The sequence below is a fragment of the Schistosoma mansoni genome, chromosome W (assembly GCF_000237925.1).
Source record: "Schistosoma mansoni strain Puerto Rico chromosome W, complete genome".
Taxonomy (NCBI): Eukaryota; Metazoa; Platyhelminthes; class Trematoda; order Strigeidida; family Schistosomatidae; genus Schistosoma; species Schistosoma mansoni.
Genome location: NC_031502.1, coordinates 15,567,016 through 15,583,726, shown reverse-complemented (window position 1 = coordinate 15,583,726; position 16,711 = coordinate 15,567,016). Strand labels below are relative to the sequence as shown.

The window sequence follows — 16,711 nt, the reverse complement described above, 5'->3', positions numbered from 1 at the left end:
AGATGTAACTACAAAAGCTGTGGTTGGTCAAGTGAAAAATTATTATATAACTGAATAAATATCTAAAGAAATCAATAAATGACATAAGCTAATAAACCACTGAAGACTAAGGGAAACATTCCGAAAGTAGTTCGGAAATGTTCAGGAATAAACACAGACGACTTTATGCGAGATATCAACCAGAATTGTGGAAACAAGTAAGGAGGTAAATCCAAAAATTTGTTTTAATTCAAATTATTTTCCGTCAATAATACCATTCTTGAACGAACTCCGGAAGTGTTAATTTATAACGTTATTAACTTAGTACACCAGTGAAGAACTTTACTGTCCTAAGTATGAAAACGAGACTGTATTAACTGATAGTAAAAATTTCCATTCAAACATTCAGTATAAACCAAATATGCTTAAAAAATACTTCTCTTAATTCGATTTTTGCATCACACCTGTACACTGATGTATATGATTTACAATAATAATATAACAGAGATGAAGTGGTAGTGTTGTACAGTCGTATCTTCATAATTGATTGTGGAAATAATATCGAATTACTAACTAAGCGGTTAGTAATAATACGGTAATTATGATATTCAAAGTATTTATTGTACTTGAGACAGTTACTGACAGAAGACAATGGAAAATGGTTGAGGATAGACATGTAAACCACTGGATAGCGGCTCAATGGTCTCAAGAATAAGCTCTCGCTACGAGACACAGAGGTCCAGAGTTCAGTTCCTAGTGAGGTCATGACTGTGTGCTTTTGAGGAGCCCCAAACCAGGACGAAACAACTATCCAGTGCTTCATGGTTTTTCGTAGTTGTCTCACTTAGGTGGATTCGAGATCTCAGTAAATGAATTAAAACATTTAAATAAAGGGGTGATAGATTATGTAATGTTTAAGAAGAGAATTGGCATAACGTTTTCGTAAAATATCGAATACCATTAATAGTCATGTACGAGTAAAGAGATGAATATTATAGTTGTCCAAGAACTCATAGAACAAAATGGAACTCAGAGAAAAGAGAGAAATAATAAGTCTTTTTTTGATCCTCTGTTCTATAAACTACATAGAGAGTTGGGTTTTACAAATTTTGTTTGAACCCGTAGGCTTATATTTTGGATATGGATCCAAAAGAAGAATACATAAACCATGCAATGAATATGGCATAAATTGATAGATTGGTTGAAAAGCCTTATTTGAGCCTGCTAGATGACTTTCATCAATCAAGTGAATTAACATACAGCTCTAAATCGTCTTTAAAGGCCCATTATCCAACCAAAAAGCATGGTGTTTGGAAACATGATGATGTTTTTGTCTAACTGTACTTCCTATGCAACTGGGTTCACATATTATTCATTTGGTGATTTTCTGTATAGTTCTTGTCTAACGAACCATTCAATCTTCTTAATAAAACATCTAAAAGATAAATGATATCATTTCATTCTTACCCTAAAGTGAATATAACGGACGGGTAAATAATGTCAAACATGTTAAGCAAACAATCTCTTTTTCTCTACCTTTTAATACGATAAAAGTATTGTTTATGCAATGACAGTACATATATAACAGTGTAGAACCTTGATGAAAAGCTAATCGACAAGAAATATTTCTTTTCTCCATTTGCTTACTACTGTATGAAAATAAATAAGTTACATAAATTGCATTCACACATTTGGACTGAATGAAAAAACTAATAATTTAAGTCCATTCACATTTGAAAGTAAGTGTTTACAAAGATTCTAAATGACACTGGTTTACAAAGCAGTCACTATGACGTTTTTCTGCTTTTTATAGACGATGTACAGACTGGCGTGGTTCAAAGTTTTTCTTTATTTTCTCTGTATTTGTAAAAACTGAATGGTATCAGTTGAAGAAGTTTGGTGATTGTGGATTTTAGTTGCCGCTAGTGCTATTAAAATGAACTTACAACGTCATGATCTTACTAAAGTAGCTACGAGGACAAAACATACGAGATCGCAAATCTTGACGAACATTATTAAATAATTAACTTCACTTAACAACAATGGGTTTGGTAGCTTAACAAGCATCCCATCTGATCTCCTAGTAAATGATGGAAACAACAATGTTTATCGACAATGCAACTGATTTTCTGGATGAAATGCTAGTAAGTGAAAGGTTAGGATATTGGCCTGTGTAACCTGAGAAGAAAGTCAGTTGATATAATGAAATGGAGATTTTCGAAGTGTGAAAGCAGTCTTCCGAACCACAATTAATGCACTCAAATTTAAAATCAACTCCTTCATGCTATAACTCACACATATTTCATACCCACTATCATACACACAAATACACATAGTCATGTTTCATACAGAATTACCTTTACCGAAAAATTCACATAGCATTGGCATAATCAGACATATTTGTTTTTAAATGAAGTAAATATTCTGTCCTATTAATTTAATTTGGCTCTGAAGAGGTGGCGTACACTAAGTCACGAAATTTCTACGCATTGGGAGGATATAAATGTATGATTATTGAGTTATTAACCTTCAACCCAATGCTCGGTTTATTTGAAATTATCAAGCCAAACCTTAATAGCGGTAGCTACAAAAATAAATAAGTAGTTGACTCCAAACGTTTTGGCTTTTATTGAAAAATCCACTTGTTGCACAAGCTTACTTGCAAAATATAGTTGAGCAGAGACATTTTATTTTCATTCCAATATCTTGGTAATTCAGAAGCGTTGGGAAACTTTTCACAACCCAATTCCAAAGTTATTTCGAAACTATTCGTGTGCAGATAATTGTAATCTTGCATTCCTGACAAAATGGAGATCAAAAACAAAAAGAATGTATATTGAAAGAGAATAGATTCGATATTTAGAACGCTGATAATGTCAGATAACGAAGACAATGTGACTCAGGCTGTCAATATATATAGCTTAATTATAAATTCATTTGATTTTCAGCGAAGAAAATTCTCTTCTACTAAATAATTTAATTAAGTTGTACATTTGTATTTATAGTTGTATGGTAAATATGTCTCTACAAGGATAGGAAAAATCGCATCATAAAGCGATTCGAGACTTTAAATATCAAATGAGATTGCGTAATAACCAGGAGGTAAGAGAAGAATAAGAGGATGAAAATAATTCACGGGCCAGAATTATGAAAGATAATACGCAACCTCATTTCATATTAGAACTCTCGGACCACTTTATGATGTAATCTTTCCTATCTTTTCATAAACATATTTACTACACAGTCACAAGTACAAATGCATTTCTTAAGTAGATGATTCCGTAGAAAGGAAAAATTTCTTCGCTGAGTTCTCTTTATTTTTATTCATCGGGTTAATCTAATCATCTGAGAATAAATCATTTTATATTATTTCTTTTTGCAAACATTTCAGTACATGTTCAGACACACTAATTTATAGATCACGGTTACTCCTCCCTATGTATGTGGCCACACACGCACTTAAATTGGTAAATACAGTGGGACGTGATGTAACCATTTTCATGCCTGCTAGGTTTTTGGTGAAGCATGGATTCTGTTTGTTTTTTCTCTGATAATGAACTTTGCTGAGTAGTACGTCTCGGTAAAAACTGACCCAAACCTTTGTTTCAATAAAAGGTTATTTGACTCACCTCCGAACGATAGTGATTTTGACGGGAGTTTTTGGGTCGAAGATATAGTGAGTCTACTGATTTATGAATTTTAGAGGAATAGCCACTTTACATTGTCTTGTTCAATGAACGGTGTTATTGATGACAAATAAAGTTTACAGTATTTTAGTGTAGTTCTATGACTGTGATGCTATACGTTGAAGGATTTGTGTGAGAAAAAAACACTATAAAGGGAATACTATACAGGGAACTATATGTATAAAAATATACTGTGATCAACTTCATAGCATTCAACGAATTGACCTTTACCAAGAAAGGTTCGGCGAAAAATAAGAAACACCATTTTATAATTGTATTGGTTATTGTGGGATTGAATCAATTTGGGTACAGGAGTTGTTTGATTTATTTAGTTTTTCATATTCAGCAGACTTCATAATATACTTAATTCGTTTTATTCAGGGAATTAAATACATCTACTTCAAACTCTATAGCCAAACCTCCGCAAAATGTCAGTCACTTATGAAATGATTTTGTTTTTCTGTATATTTATTGCTTTTTCTGTATTAGTGTGGTTGGGCTGATCATAATGATAACAGTAACAATAATCTTTCAGAAAACGATTACGGAATGTGAGACAATTGTTACTTAAAGGATATTCCTTAAGTTACATTCAGTCATATTTATTTTTATGTTCTTAACTAAATATCCTTAATTATCCGTAGGTTGTTTTTGTTTTTTACAGATAAATAAAAAATTTTCTCAAGAGTAATCAATAATTCCCTACCCTGCTTCCAATATCTACATCAGTTCTTTTTTCTTTCTTTAAAAATTTTATTGGCTGTCCCTGAATATTGATTTTTTGGTCTGAACGAAGCTGTATCAACCAATGGTAATCCGCTTATTATCATTTTAAAATAGGGGAGTTTAATGCTCTGTGAGAAGTTATAGATTGAGACTAAGCAGTAAATGAGTGGGTGTCGAATAAAACAACTCACGCGAAACCCTAATGACACTAGAATGTTTCTCCACAAAGGCATACTAAAAATAGATGTTCATGACACATGTTATGATAAGAGAACAAATCAAAACGACTGTAGATTTTCAGATTTGATATTTTTTGGCGATTAAATAACAGAAAAACGTTTGGACAACTTATCGCCTTATACGCTTCACACATTAGAGTTCAATTTTCAATTATTCGAATACCTTAGAATGAGTCTATATACGTTCTTATTTGAAGAAACGCTTGTGAAAATGACCCGTTGACCAAGCCTTTTTCCCAAATAGTAATCAGTATGATGTATAAGCTCTGATTGTTGACCAGATCTTACCTACGAATTTTATTTTGTGGGGAATAGGAAAAATCATTCAAAATAAATGATGCAGTTTGATTACTAGAAAACTATTAATAGAAATACATAAAATCTCAAACTTTAAAGTTTCTCAATCAATAGCATATTCTATCTCAAGCTTAAGTAAAACAGATTTTCAATTAAGAGAATCAAATAAATAGGTTCTTCAGTTCAGTTTCATTTTGAACATATATTTCATTGAAACAATCAAATAAGAGGAAGGTTAAGGTGCTTTGCCTATTTATACAACTTATATAAAGTACAAACCAATTGCTGTAACAATCAAAATGAAGGAAGTTTCTACTAATCATTGTTGAGTTTCGATTGAGTAATATTCGTCAAAAAGTAAATAAACTAACTAATTAATGGGTTTATAATTATCAATACCTAGGTTGAACTTGATATTTTGAAACAAACTGGGTAGGGAGTTAATAATAAATATATTTTCGTTACATTTCAGTGAGTAGAAAAATGGTATTTCTAACATTTCGTGACTTAATGTAAGCCACTTCTTCAGAGTAAGTAAAAAAGTGGCTCACATTAGGTCATGAAATGTCAGAAATACCATTTTTCCACTCATTGAAATGTAACAAAAATATATCTATTATGAGCTAACTAATTGTTGCTTGCAATTTTGTTTAATCTACTTTATTTACTGGGTTTTTTCTATCCTTAGAGTCTTCCTGAAATGTTTATGTATAGAACTGAGAATAAAAATCTGTGTCGATAGATTACTATTATACTACCATTTGTTTTATATCAGATTTTCGGTTTGAAAATCGATAGACCAAAGTTTCAGATTAAACGAAGTACGATGGACGTATCTGCAATAAAGTTCTTAACTCTATTACTTTATTTCTGAGTGGCTTTGCCACTTCCGGTCAGTCTTAAGAGTACCCACATAGTTTACACAATCCAGTATTCTATTATCATCCTCTGACAGTACATACTCATGCACTGTATACTGACCAGTAAGTTGAAAATAATCCTTCAACTGATATAACGAAAAAGATAATTTGAAAAACCAGAAGTCGACTCCTTATCGAAAATTTAGAAAGGTTGTTATTTTCGTTTCAGTCAAACTGGATTACCATAAACGTTTCTAAATTACTATTTTGTGCTTGACGGATGCTTTTCAAATATCTCTTACTTTACCCAGTCCACTTAGAAGACTATATTTTGTGGGTTTTTTAAACGAAAGTATTGACTTTGGAATCTGGATCGATCGACAAATCCAAACAGGGAACCTTTTAATAACATTGAAAAGATGGGTTTGGAGAAACGGTTCAAAGTTATGAGCTAAATAAAAGTTTTCACATGACCAGAAATATTTCACCGTTCAGCTCTTTGAGTGGAAACAGCGACCGGCAGTATTTCTCTGATGAAGGAACTCATAGGTAATAAATGTATATGATTTCTTCAGATTAAGAAACTGTGATTCGTTTGTTGGATCTGCCTTCATATCTCTGAATATGTCTGGTTTCCTCAAAATAGTTATAAAATAGATGACTATATGTTTTCTATTATATTGAAGACTAGTTAAATTAGGCTAATTTTTTGATAGAAGGTTTATTCTATTTGACACAGGTTAGTCAAATAAACCTTCAACCTAATGTGTGTCTACCTATAGGGATTAGAATTTAACATCTATCAACTCGCTGAGCTGGCATTTCACAATATCCACTTCCGATCAAAAGAATATAAGTAGTTTCTTGAGTTCGAAATTTCCAGTTATTATTTTACAGGGCTTTGATGTAAGTTAAGTCATGATAGTCGATTTAATAATCTGTCATTATTACTGGCAATAAAAGTAATAATGATAGTAGAATACAGAAGAGGATTTTGTGATTTGTTACGAATATCTACCTACCTGGCAAACTCTTGATGAGTTGGGAAAGATAAAGATTGTCGTTTAAAACTTTCTTATGTAGAAACAACCAAGCACTGGTGTGCGCCGGAGAGAGCACAAATGGTCCGAAATATTTTATAGGTAAACCGTTTTCGGTTATTTATTTATTCTGAAGTAGTTGCTTACAGTATGTCACGAAACGTCAAGAATATAATTCTTCTACTCATCGAGATATAAAAAATTATATTGATTATAGACTATAGGACAGTTCCACTAAAACTACTGGATTCATCTTAAGAATAATTTATTTTATTTTTGGGTCAACTGGTAGCTTTTATTTTTTGCATGTGAATAGGTTTTTTTCTTTTTATGGCATTATGTTTTCTGAGATTAATTGTTTGATTGGAAGGTTTTACTTGGTTAACATGACCAAAAACGACATACACTTGAGCTCATAACTTTTTTTTTGTTTCAAATGATAAACTGAGAGTCTACCGCTGAAAACCAGATGGACTTAATCAATATTACTTAAATGATGGATAGAAGTGTAAGTTTTAAGAAAGATCCTTCTGAAAATATGAATAATTAATTAAAGTACATTAAATTTCACATGACTTTAGAAGTCTAAAAGACTAAATAATAAATTACTGAAGTTAAGAAATTAGTGATTCCTATAAAACATGACATGATCTCAGTATTCAATACGTGAGTAGTACTTCTGAAATAAACCGACGAGCTATATCTTCAAGCCGATAAAAAATGTTGCATGGATTTTTCTCTTACATAGTTGTAGCACTAAGAAGTCAGTAAACGGTATGTGAGGATATACAGACAGTTTACAGATATAAAATCCTTGATACATCAATACTTCTCAATAAAGCGAATGACTGACTTCTTTAAAATAATCGACGAAACTGCTATTCTACCAAATTTATTTCCCAGGAATGACCAATTAAACAAAGCTATATGTTTCGATATCCAAAATACTGAGAAAGTGTACGTTACATACCCTAATCTTTTCCTAATACAAAAAGAAGCATACTACAGCTAACAATTTTATTTGCCGATAAAAAGTAAGGAATCAGCTGCCATGTTAAAGTTAAACCCAAAAGTTCCGATTAATTTCTCAGATTGTATACTTTTCGGTACACTGAGTCTTCAATATAAAGTTCTTTTTTCATGAAACGCATCTAAATGATGGAAAATCTTTCATAAATACATAAATATTTACCACCCTGGTAAACAGAGTAAAGAACTGATTTATAAAAACTAACGGTGACAATTGCAAACAAAGATGGATAGTGGCTAGCAGCGGAATCCACGACGCGCGTTTTGCCCTATTTGGGACTCGTCAGCTGGATGTACCTGCATCTCGGATTCAAACAAACAATACTAAGTGAATTTAACGGTGACAATGTTTAAACCGAGGAAATAAATAGACTTTCCACTTCAGCTTACATTATATATGTTTGTCATTCAAATGGGAAAGCTCATGAAATGTTCCGATAAAAAAGCCACTTATACTCATAAAAAGGAATAGCATGTAAAAAGTTAATGGTAACTATGACTTCAATCTATATAATGATAAGTTAATGGAAGTAAAACTAGTCTTTACGTCTTAATAATCGATTAGTAGAGACAATTTTGATTTTTACGAAGAAGGAAGCCTAAATATTTCCGAAGGATCTCAACTTTCATACGACTGATTTGAAAAGAGACGAGTTTTTTTTATTATCGCATGAACTAACAGTACTAAACTAATGACTGATCCCAAAATTAAATATCAAATACTTTAACTTTTGAAGAAAAACAAACATGCAAGTTTAAGTGTGAATAAGCAGAACTATTTATTCTTAATTAGATGAAATGCATCATACTAGAGTTGCTTTTTGTTTAAATATAGTAAAGCAGAAATTGAACTTCACACTTAAACATAAACACCGTTACAATGATATGAAATGTTTACAAGGTCATAACCTATAATTTTATCATATTTTATTTGACTCACTAATAAATATTGACTAGTCTTCCAACTAAATAAGGATTTATTCTCTCTCAGGTTGCTAATAATTTAACTGTTTAACTGGTAAGAACACTAGCATGAGAAATAAATAGAGCGTTTGCGATATTCTGTTCTTACATATAAGTCCATTGAAACTGGCATCCTAAATGGACTCATCTAGTCAAATAAGGTTATACTGTATCCTTAAAAGTAAGAAAAACCCCATAATGCATAAATCGAGCGGAGAATCATTATAGAAAGTTGGTGCCACCTCCCTTCGAGATAATGACAAACTCGACGAACTCAAGGTCGATCTCAGTAACAGGTTCCGAACCTCACAAGATCTATTTAAAGAACAGGAAACGACTATGAAGGATAAATGAAGAGAATCAGAGATGCACTAACTTAAACATACCAGTAGGTTCTGAGCCCCAAGAAATATCATCATAAGAAATCGATCACTATCGAAACTCTTGACAAGATTCAAGAAAGGAATAGCAAGAAGACAGCAAGAAAAAAAAGGAACGACATAATGATTCTTCACAGCTTGATTTGAAAATTGGTGTCTATAGCTTGCTTACAAACGTCCTGGTATTTATTTTGAGGCTTAATTTTCCGTTTTATACTATAATATGAAATTATTCGTTGACCATTGCGAGACTTTGTAGCTTCTTCATACAGCTTTACATGTTACTTCTCGAACCCACAAATTTTGTGAGATGAAACTCATGCACAGACAATTTAAATGGATGCTGTCTAGAATGACAATTAAGGATCTGCAATTAAACCGTTCAGCTCAGTGAAGACAAAACCGAAATTTATTTTAGCCATTTTTCGTACAACATATAAAAGCATGTCACAAACTAGAATGGTTCGCAAGAACCATCATCATAAGGAATAGATCTCCATCGAAACCCTTGACAAGATTCAAGAAAAGAACAACAAGAAGACAGCAATTAACAACAGTCGAGCAAGAACAGAGGAAGTCAAGGCACAGGCTAAATACATAGAAGCAAACAAGGGAGTGAGGAAATGCTTTAGAGCTGGCAAGCAGAAATACGTGGAAGACCTAGCAACGACAAAGGAAAAGGCTGAAAGTGAAGGAAATATCAGACAACTGTATGACACAACGAAGAAACTGGAAAGGAAAAATTGTAAACCACAGACACCGGTCCAGGACAAAGAAGGCAAGCCAACCAGTGATATTCAAGAACAGAGGAACAGATGGGTAGAACACTTTGAGGAACTCTTGAATTGACCAGCTCCACCGGATATCAAATCAGCACACACAGACCTTCCTATAAATGTCACTCCACCAACGATCGAAGAAATCAGCGTAACGATCAGACAAATCAAGAATGGGAAAGCAACAGGGCCTGAAAATATACCAACCGAAGAACTGTAATCAGAAACAGAGGTAACTGTAAAGAGGCTCCAAATCCTATTCAGGGAGATTTGAGAGGAAGAACATGTAATAACAGACTGGAAGAAGGATACCTCATCAAGATACAAAGAAGGGAGATCTGAATAAGTGTGAGAACTACGGAGGCATCACACTACAATCGATACCAGGAAACGTTTTCAACAGAGTGTTGCTGAACCGGACGAAAGACGCAATAGACGCTCGACTTCGAGATCAACAGGCTGGATTCCGTAAGGATCGGTCGTATACAGACTGAATTGCAACACTGCGAATCGTCGTTGGACAACCAATTGAATGGAACTCGTCACTACAAACCAACTAGCTTTACTATGAGAAAGCAATCGACAGATATTTATAAACAGTTTTCTACGAAAGATACTCCAGATCCGTTTGACGTATACCATCAGCAACAACCTACAGCGACAGAGAACAAACGATATTACATTTGAAGAGGAAATTAAGAATAGTTCTTGGTGGTGGGTAGGGCACAGATTGCGAAAATCATTAGGCTGCACCACGAAGCACGCTGCAACTTGGGATCCTGAAGGGAAAACGGAAAAGGGTAAGTCCCAAAAACACATTGCATTGGAAATTGAAGTCAGACATCAAAGAATGGTTAGCAATTTGAAACAACTGGAAAGGCATGCCCAGAACAGAGTTAGATGAAGAATGCTGGTGGGCAGCCTAAGCTCCTCCACGAGGGGTAGCAGACGTAATACGCAAAAATAAGTTTATTTCTATTCACAAAACTATTTTAATCTCGTGTATGTAATACCCGTTTCGATAGTAGTTATTAATAAAAAGTGAAGCATTAAAATTTTTCAAATACTCTACTGAGTAGATTGAACTGATATGTATTTAAATTCAGTCACCAAGTTGAAGTGTTGAAAAACATTTTATTAAATACCGTTGGAATTATACTCGATAACGTAAACTTCGTTTATGACAGAATAATAAATGAATTCAAACCGATATATCCGAGAGCATTATGAAAATAAAATCCAGAATCATGGAGAAAATGCAATAAAACATTTTAAAAAAACATCTGTTCAAAAGCGTTACTTATTTTTTATTATGAACTTATTATTACTTATAGTAAGTTGTTTTATTCCATCAAAGCTAAATATATTCAAAAGCGCCTGAGTTCTCTAAATACACTTTTCCTTCAAGTTGAAATTGTCAGTCAGGTTAACAGTCAGTAGTTAATTTGTCACAGAATCTATTGCAGCCTGGTGAAAATTTTACTCAACACTCCTTCTTGTTTAGGCTCAACAGGGGAAACTACCTGATTATGAAAATTATTTTTCAATTTTTCTGGGTTCAGTATTCATGTAATCAGTACATAATTAATGAGGTTATCATCATCGTAAGTCTGTACGAGTATCAACCTGACTAAGTGACGTATAAAAAAACAGCATTAATTCTCCAATCTATTCATTAAGAGTGGTTTATGCAATTGTATTACTAAACAAACAGTAAGGACTACTGGGTGAAATCAGAATCAGACAGTTCTGTGATGAATTCTGGTGATTGATATGATAATATACTTAATGAATTTAAATACACCATAAAATTCTCAACATGATGTACAACGTAAAACCAAGATAAAAAAAAGAATATAGAGCCTAGTTTCGTAAACTTACGGATTTTAAACAAAAAGTAACACATATTGAACTTCTTAAGGGCTATCTAAGTATTATCAGATTATATAAAGCAAATACATATATACTCAAGCATACTTTGTCTACTTAAGTGGTCAACTACAAACAGTGAAATAAATAATACTTGGAAAAGATATAATTATCTACCATTAAACTATTATTGTCAGTATTTACATATACTGGAGTTGCTGATTGATTTATCTTAATTAATAGGTTGGTTCAATGTTACTTATGAGTTAAACAAACTTTGTATTCTTTTTTTATAACGGACATACTCTCTCAATACAAAAAGTGAACTTATCTGACGTATTCAGTGGAAAAGTTTTTTTTCGTTTTTCATCGGTTGTTGTTTAGAGCTGCAATTGATCAGTCGCTTATTGGCATATGTGCATACAGTGCGCATTGCTTTAAATCACAACCATTCTAAGCAAAGATGGATAGTGGCTAGCAGTGGAAACCAGTAAGTGCGTTTTGTCCTATTTGGGACCATTCCTTTCTGCTTACAACACTTGTGATTTAAGGCAATCCGCACACGATGTATATGTGCCTATGAGAAACTGATCAATTGCAGTCCTAAACATCAGGGGGAAGATTCAATTAACCATAACAAAGACGAATTAAACTTCACCACATTGAGCAAGCTAATGGCTATCTGGGCTCAGTAGTTAAGTGGACAACACAACGGATTTAGCAAGCGAAAGGTATTGGGTTCCAGTTCCGGAGTAGACATCAGCTCTATGATGCAGGTATATCCAGCTGACGAGTCCCGAATAGTGTGAAACGCGCGTCCAGGACTCCACTGCTAGCCACCATCTATCTCTGCTTAAAAGGTATTTCTATTCGTAATAAAGGTATACGTCTTACTCTCACAATGGAATATCAATTTTGTTCAAGCTTCTGAATACATGGACTTTGTATTTGGATGGGATGACATCACAGAACGATCATTGGGTTTTAGTGACTGATTCACTGTGAAAATTCATATATGAAATGAAAAAAGAAATCAGCTAGACCTTGAGTGCTCCAACCAAGTGATAATCTAACATGTATTGGAAAAACTTAACAGAAGTGTTGTGAACGAGAACACAAGTGGGGACAGTTAAAACTGCAGAATCTCTTGGTAAAATCTGAGAACCATACAGTAAATATTTCGTTTGCAAACTATCCATCAATTGTCTCAGACTTTGCTGTCCCTTCACTTCCATATCAATTAATCTCTGTCCTCGTTCTCTTCGATCTTCTCAACCCTCTGACGTCAGGCATGCCACTTTCGACTGGTGATACATACTACTTATATCTGTCAACATCAGTAGCATACAACAGTAGAATACTACTTTTGGATAATTGTTATAACTGGGTATCCAATTGTTACATCTAGGGAGTCGTCGCTGTTATGTACTTATCAATACTGTTGGGTTTGCAGTCTTTCCGCTCTTACTTGATAATTGTGAACCACTACAATCCACATAATGCAAAAACTGAACACAAAAGACTAGTCCAGTGAGGATTTATTGTCTCTTCAAAAGTACGTCCCCAAACAAGTCTCAAACTCATATTAACCTTAGACCACAACACAATCTTTTGTATACCAAGTTTTACAAAACAATGCCACATAGGGAAGAAATACACAGTCACTGTAAAAATAAGTATAGTTCACCTGAATTAATACGGAGAATAAAATTGTCACATTCATCATATGGAACAAAGTTTATACTAAATTAATACTGGAAAATGGTGATCTCAAAATATTACACTGAATGATGCTCTCACCTGTCACCATAGTCGAAATTTATAGTGAATTGATACAAAAAATATTGACACGAACAATGTCGTCTTTTTATCCCGTCACATCAGTAAAAATAAAGATCGAAAACATCACAAAAATTTATTAGTTCCCAGTCCTATCAAACACCTCACATCTTTTCGAAATAATTTTATTTAAAGAAAAAGCATGTCACATAGCTCATTTACACAATACTTGGTTTATATAACAACCTAAAAATGAATAAAAATTCCCTTGAACCTTTTCTGTTGTTACTGCACACCGTTATTTCAATAGATGTTAATACTTCATTAATAAAAACCATGAAGTTTTTTGGAATAATTCAAACGTGTGAACTAATAAACATAAAACTACAAAATCTGATGGTCTATGTTGGAAAAAAGTTGATAAAATGAACGGTTTAAGAATGTTTACACCACTAAACTACTGTCTTTAATAAAGATTTTAACAAGAAAGAGTAAAGATATTTTAAACTAGACTCTCATTATGGACCGATATCAGCTGATGAACGACAGAAAATACCAAATATTAGTCCATTTCTATGGCCACGTAACATATTCAGAATATCTGAACCAAAGGATTAAGACACTAAAACTTTGTTTGCAATGGCTTCCTTTACCCAATCTGGATTTATAGATTGCCGACGGTAGACTATAGAAGTCTTATTAGCTTTTTTCCGGTTGTTTTACATTCCAAAGGCTGGAAAGAATCGACTATCAATACCTGAGATTATGTATCCTGGACCAGCTAAAATCATTTGGATTCATGAAATCAACTTTCTTTTTTTGTAGAAGTCTTGTTATATTTAATAAATTCAAATATGAACACTCAAAGTAGCAATTAGCTTTGTGTAGATAGTGAGACATGAACTCTGATCTATAAGCCTGTATGAGACTACTGAAATACATTACTTTTTGTTGAACCGAAATGAATAATCTCTTTTTGGATACTTGGGGTTTCGTGCTAACCATCAGATTGCGTTATGAGCTTAAGAATTAACAGCTACCAGTTTCCAACCGATAATCTTAATCCGAGGAAACAATATTTGTGGCATTTTGCTGAGAAAACTCTATTATCTATGAGGATGAGTGAGATTTTAATAAATTTGTTGTTCATAGAACAGCTTTTACACTTCGAAATATTTAAATCACTATGAGAATACTTGAAATAGCCAGTTAATTAAGCTATTCTGTATAGCTGGTTCTAATCGATACAAGAACATGTAGGTTCAACTAAAGTGAGACAAAACACCAAAGGCATAAGGTTCATTGATAAAATCTCGAACGTAAGGTTAATATCGAATACTTCATAACAAGCTTTGGCCAGACGTTTGTTTAGAAAACTTTTGTAAATCGATTTCCCACAACGCGTGATAACTTTCCTGACCAAATCCTTAGCCAAACAGCCAACATAAAAGCACTGAGCCTTGTGCCTTAAATTTCACACAATTCAATGTCTACTAGTATTCTTATTTTCGCTATCGTCAGCAAATGGTTTTTTTAGAAGGAAAACTATGAAGACAGAGAGATACAGTATATGTATGTCTAATAGTGAAGACTTTTTACTTTATCTTACTTCCTAACTATTCTGAGCACCGTCGGGATCAAAATGTACCTACTTCAGGCCAATAATTTCAAATGCGAACAAGTTTATAATAGAATTATGTAAATAAAACAAATATTTAAAATAACGAAGTCATCTAGTCAAATAAATTATATTCTCACCTCCATTCAACGAATACCATCTTGCACCATTTGTAATGCCATCATTGAAGTGGTTATCGGAGTCATAGCACTTTTTAATCCCTTTTTTCATTCGTGGATGTTTATCAGCATAGGATTCTGCTAGCTCACTACAATTTGGATTTTTAAATTTATTAAACAGTCAATTTTAAATTTCAATATATTTGTTGTTATAATACGTTATTATTACTCAACAATAAATTGAATGCTGGTTGATGAAAACATTGACTACTTTACATAAAATGGCTTTGTGCGTTTAAGACGCTTGATTGTTGTAGCAGACCAAAGTCCAGTGATTTAGATAAACTGGAACCTATTATTTCTTTCCAAGTGTTTAGTTATTCCCGTTATTGACGTTAGGGATTGAATTTTGATTAATCTCTTTTGGCATATGTTTATCTCGAGTGGACGACTTCGATATTTTTATTCAGTCTTAAGCGTATAAGTAAAGACGGGTAGTGATAAGCAGTGGAATTCAGAAAGTTCATTTCGTCCTATTTGGATATCAACAATGGGAGCATCTAGCTTGTGAGTGCCAAGTAGGAGGAGACGAGTGGACTGGATTTTACACCTAGTCATTATCTATCATTACTTAAAACTGAAGCCTAGACTGTTAAAAATGATCCTTTTCTAGGGTAAAAACTTGTATTATTCTGTATTAACAGAAAATGATACCTCAAAGTGGTTTTGAATCGGAAAGTAGGTTTTTGAAAGTAAAATATGTACATTAACTGGTCGTTTGGTGTCAATCGTAGTATTATCCAAACTCTCATTGTTGACTATGCACCAAGAGATATGGTACAGTCCACTTGAGAAGTTATGAAATATTACATCAAAGCCTGATATTGATGGAATTCAACTATCTGAAGCTGGGAGATGTTGTGGCTTTTCCATAAATGAACAAACCATGTTCCTTTCTTAGCACGGTTCTGAGATTGATGAAAAGATTAGTTTATCATGAATGGGGTGTCGGTGGTGATGAGCTGGGTAGGCTAGTTTAATCATAAAGCTTTTATTATCTGGCTAAGCAACTTCATCACCTCGAGCTTCAAAAAAGTAATACGCATCTGAAAAGTCATTCGCGAAATATCTATGGTCTCATTTTTAAAGATAAGATTCGATACGCTCCATTATTTTGAAACAAAGACGAACGATAAGATACATGTTTAACTTCAATTTTAAAAATCCATACCTGAATAAAATGAGAAAGAGCGATATCCTAAAAATGGACTATAATTTATTTCCACTGTTGAAGTCATGAGTCAATTGAAGCTAGACCACCATCGAAAACCTGGAAGCACTGGACGGCCGT

The 16,711-nt window shown here is 33.3% G+C and overlaps 1 protein-coding gene across 1 annotated transcript in view; it reads right to left on the bottom strand.

Moving 5' to 3' along the window:
- Nucleotides 1-1,347: 1,347 nt before the first annotated feature.
- Nucleotides 1,348-16,711, bottom strand: part of Smp_142190 (carboxypeptidase N (M14 family)) — a gene marked incomplete at its 3' end in the record, with an annotated part of 21,459 nt that continues 6,095 nt past the window's right edge. Inside the window, exons 4-6 of the mRNA XM_018788725.1 lie at nucleotides 15,382-15,505; nucleotides 2,639-2,778; nucleotides 1,348-1,401 (exon numbers count right to left, since the gene is read on the bottom strand). Coding sequence (XP_018654239.1) covers nucleotides 1,348-1,401; nucleotides 2,639-2,778; nucleotides 15,382-15,505 — 318 coding nt within the window. The remainder of the gene's footprint in view (nucleotides 1,402-2,638; nucleotides 2,779-15,381; nucleotides 15,506-16,711) is intronic.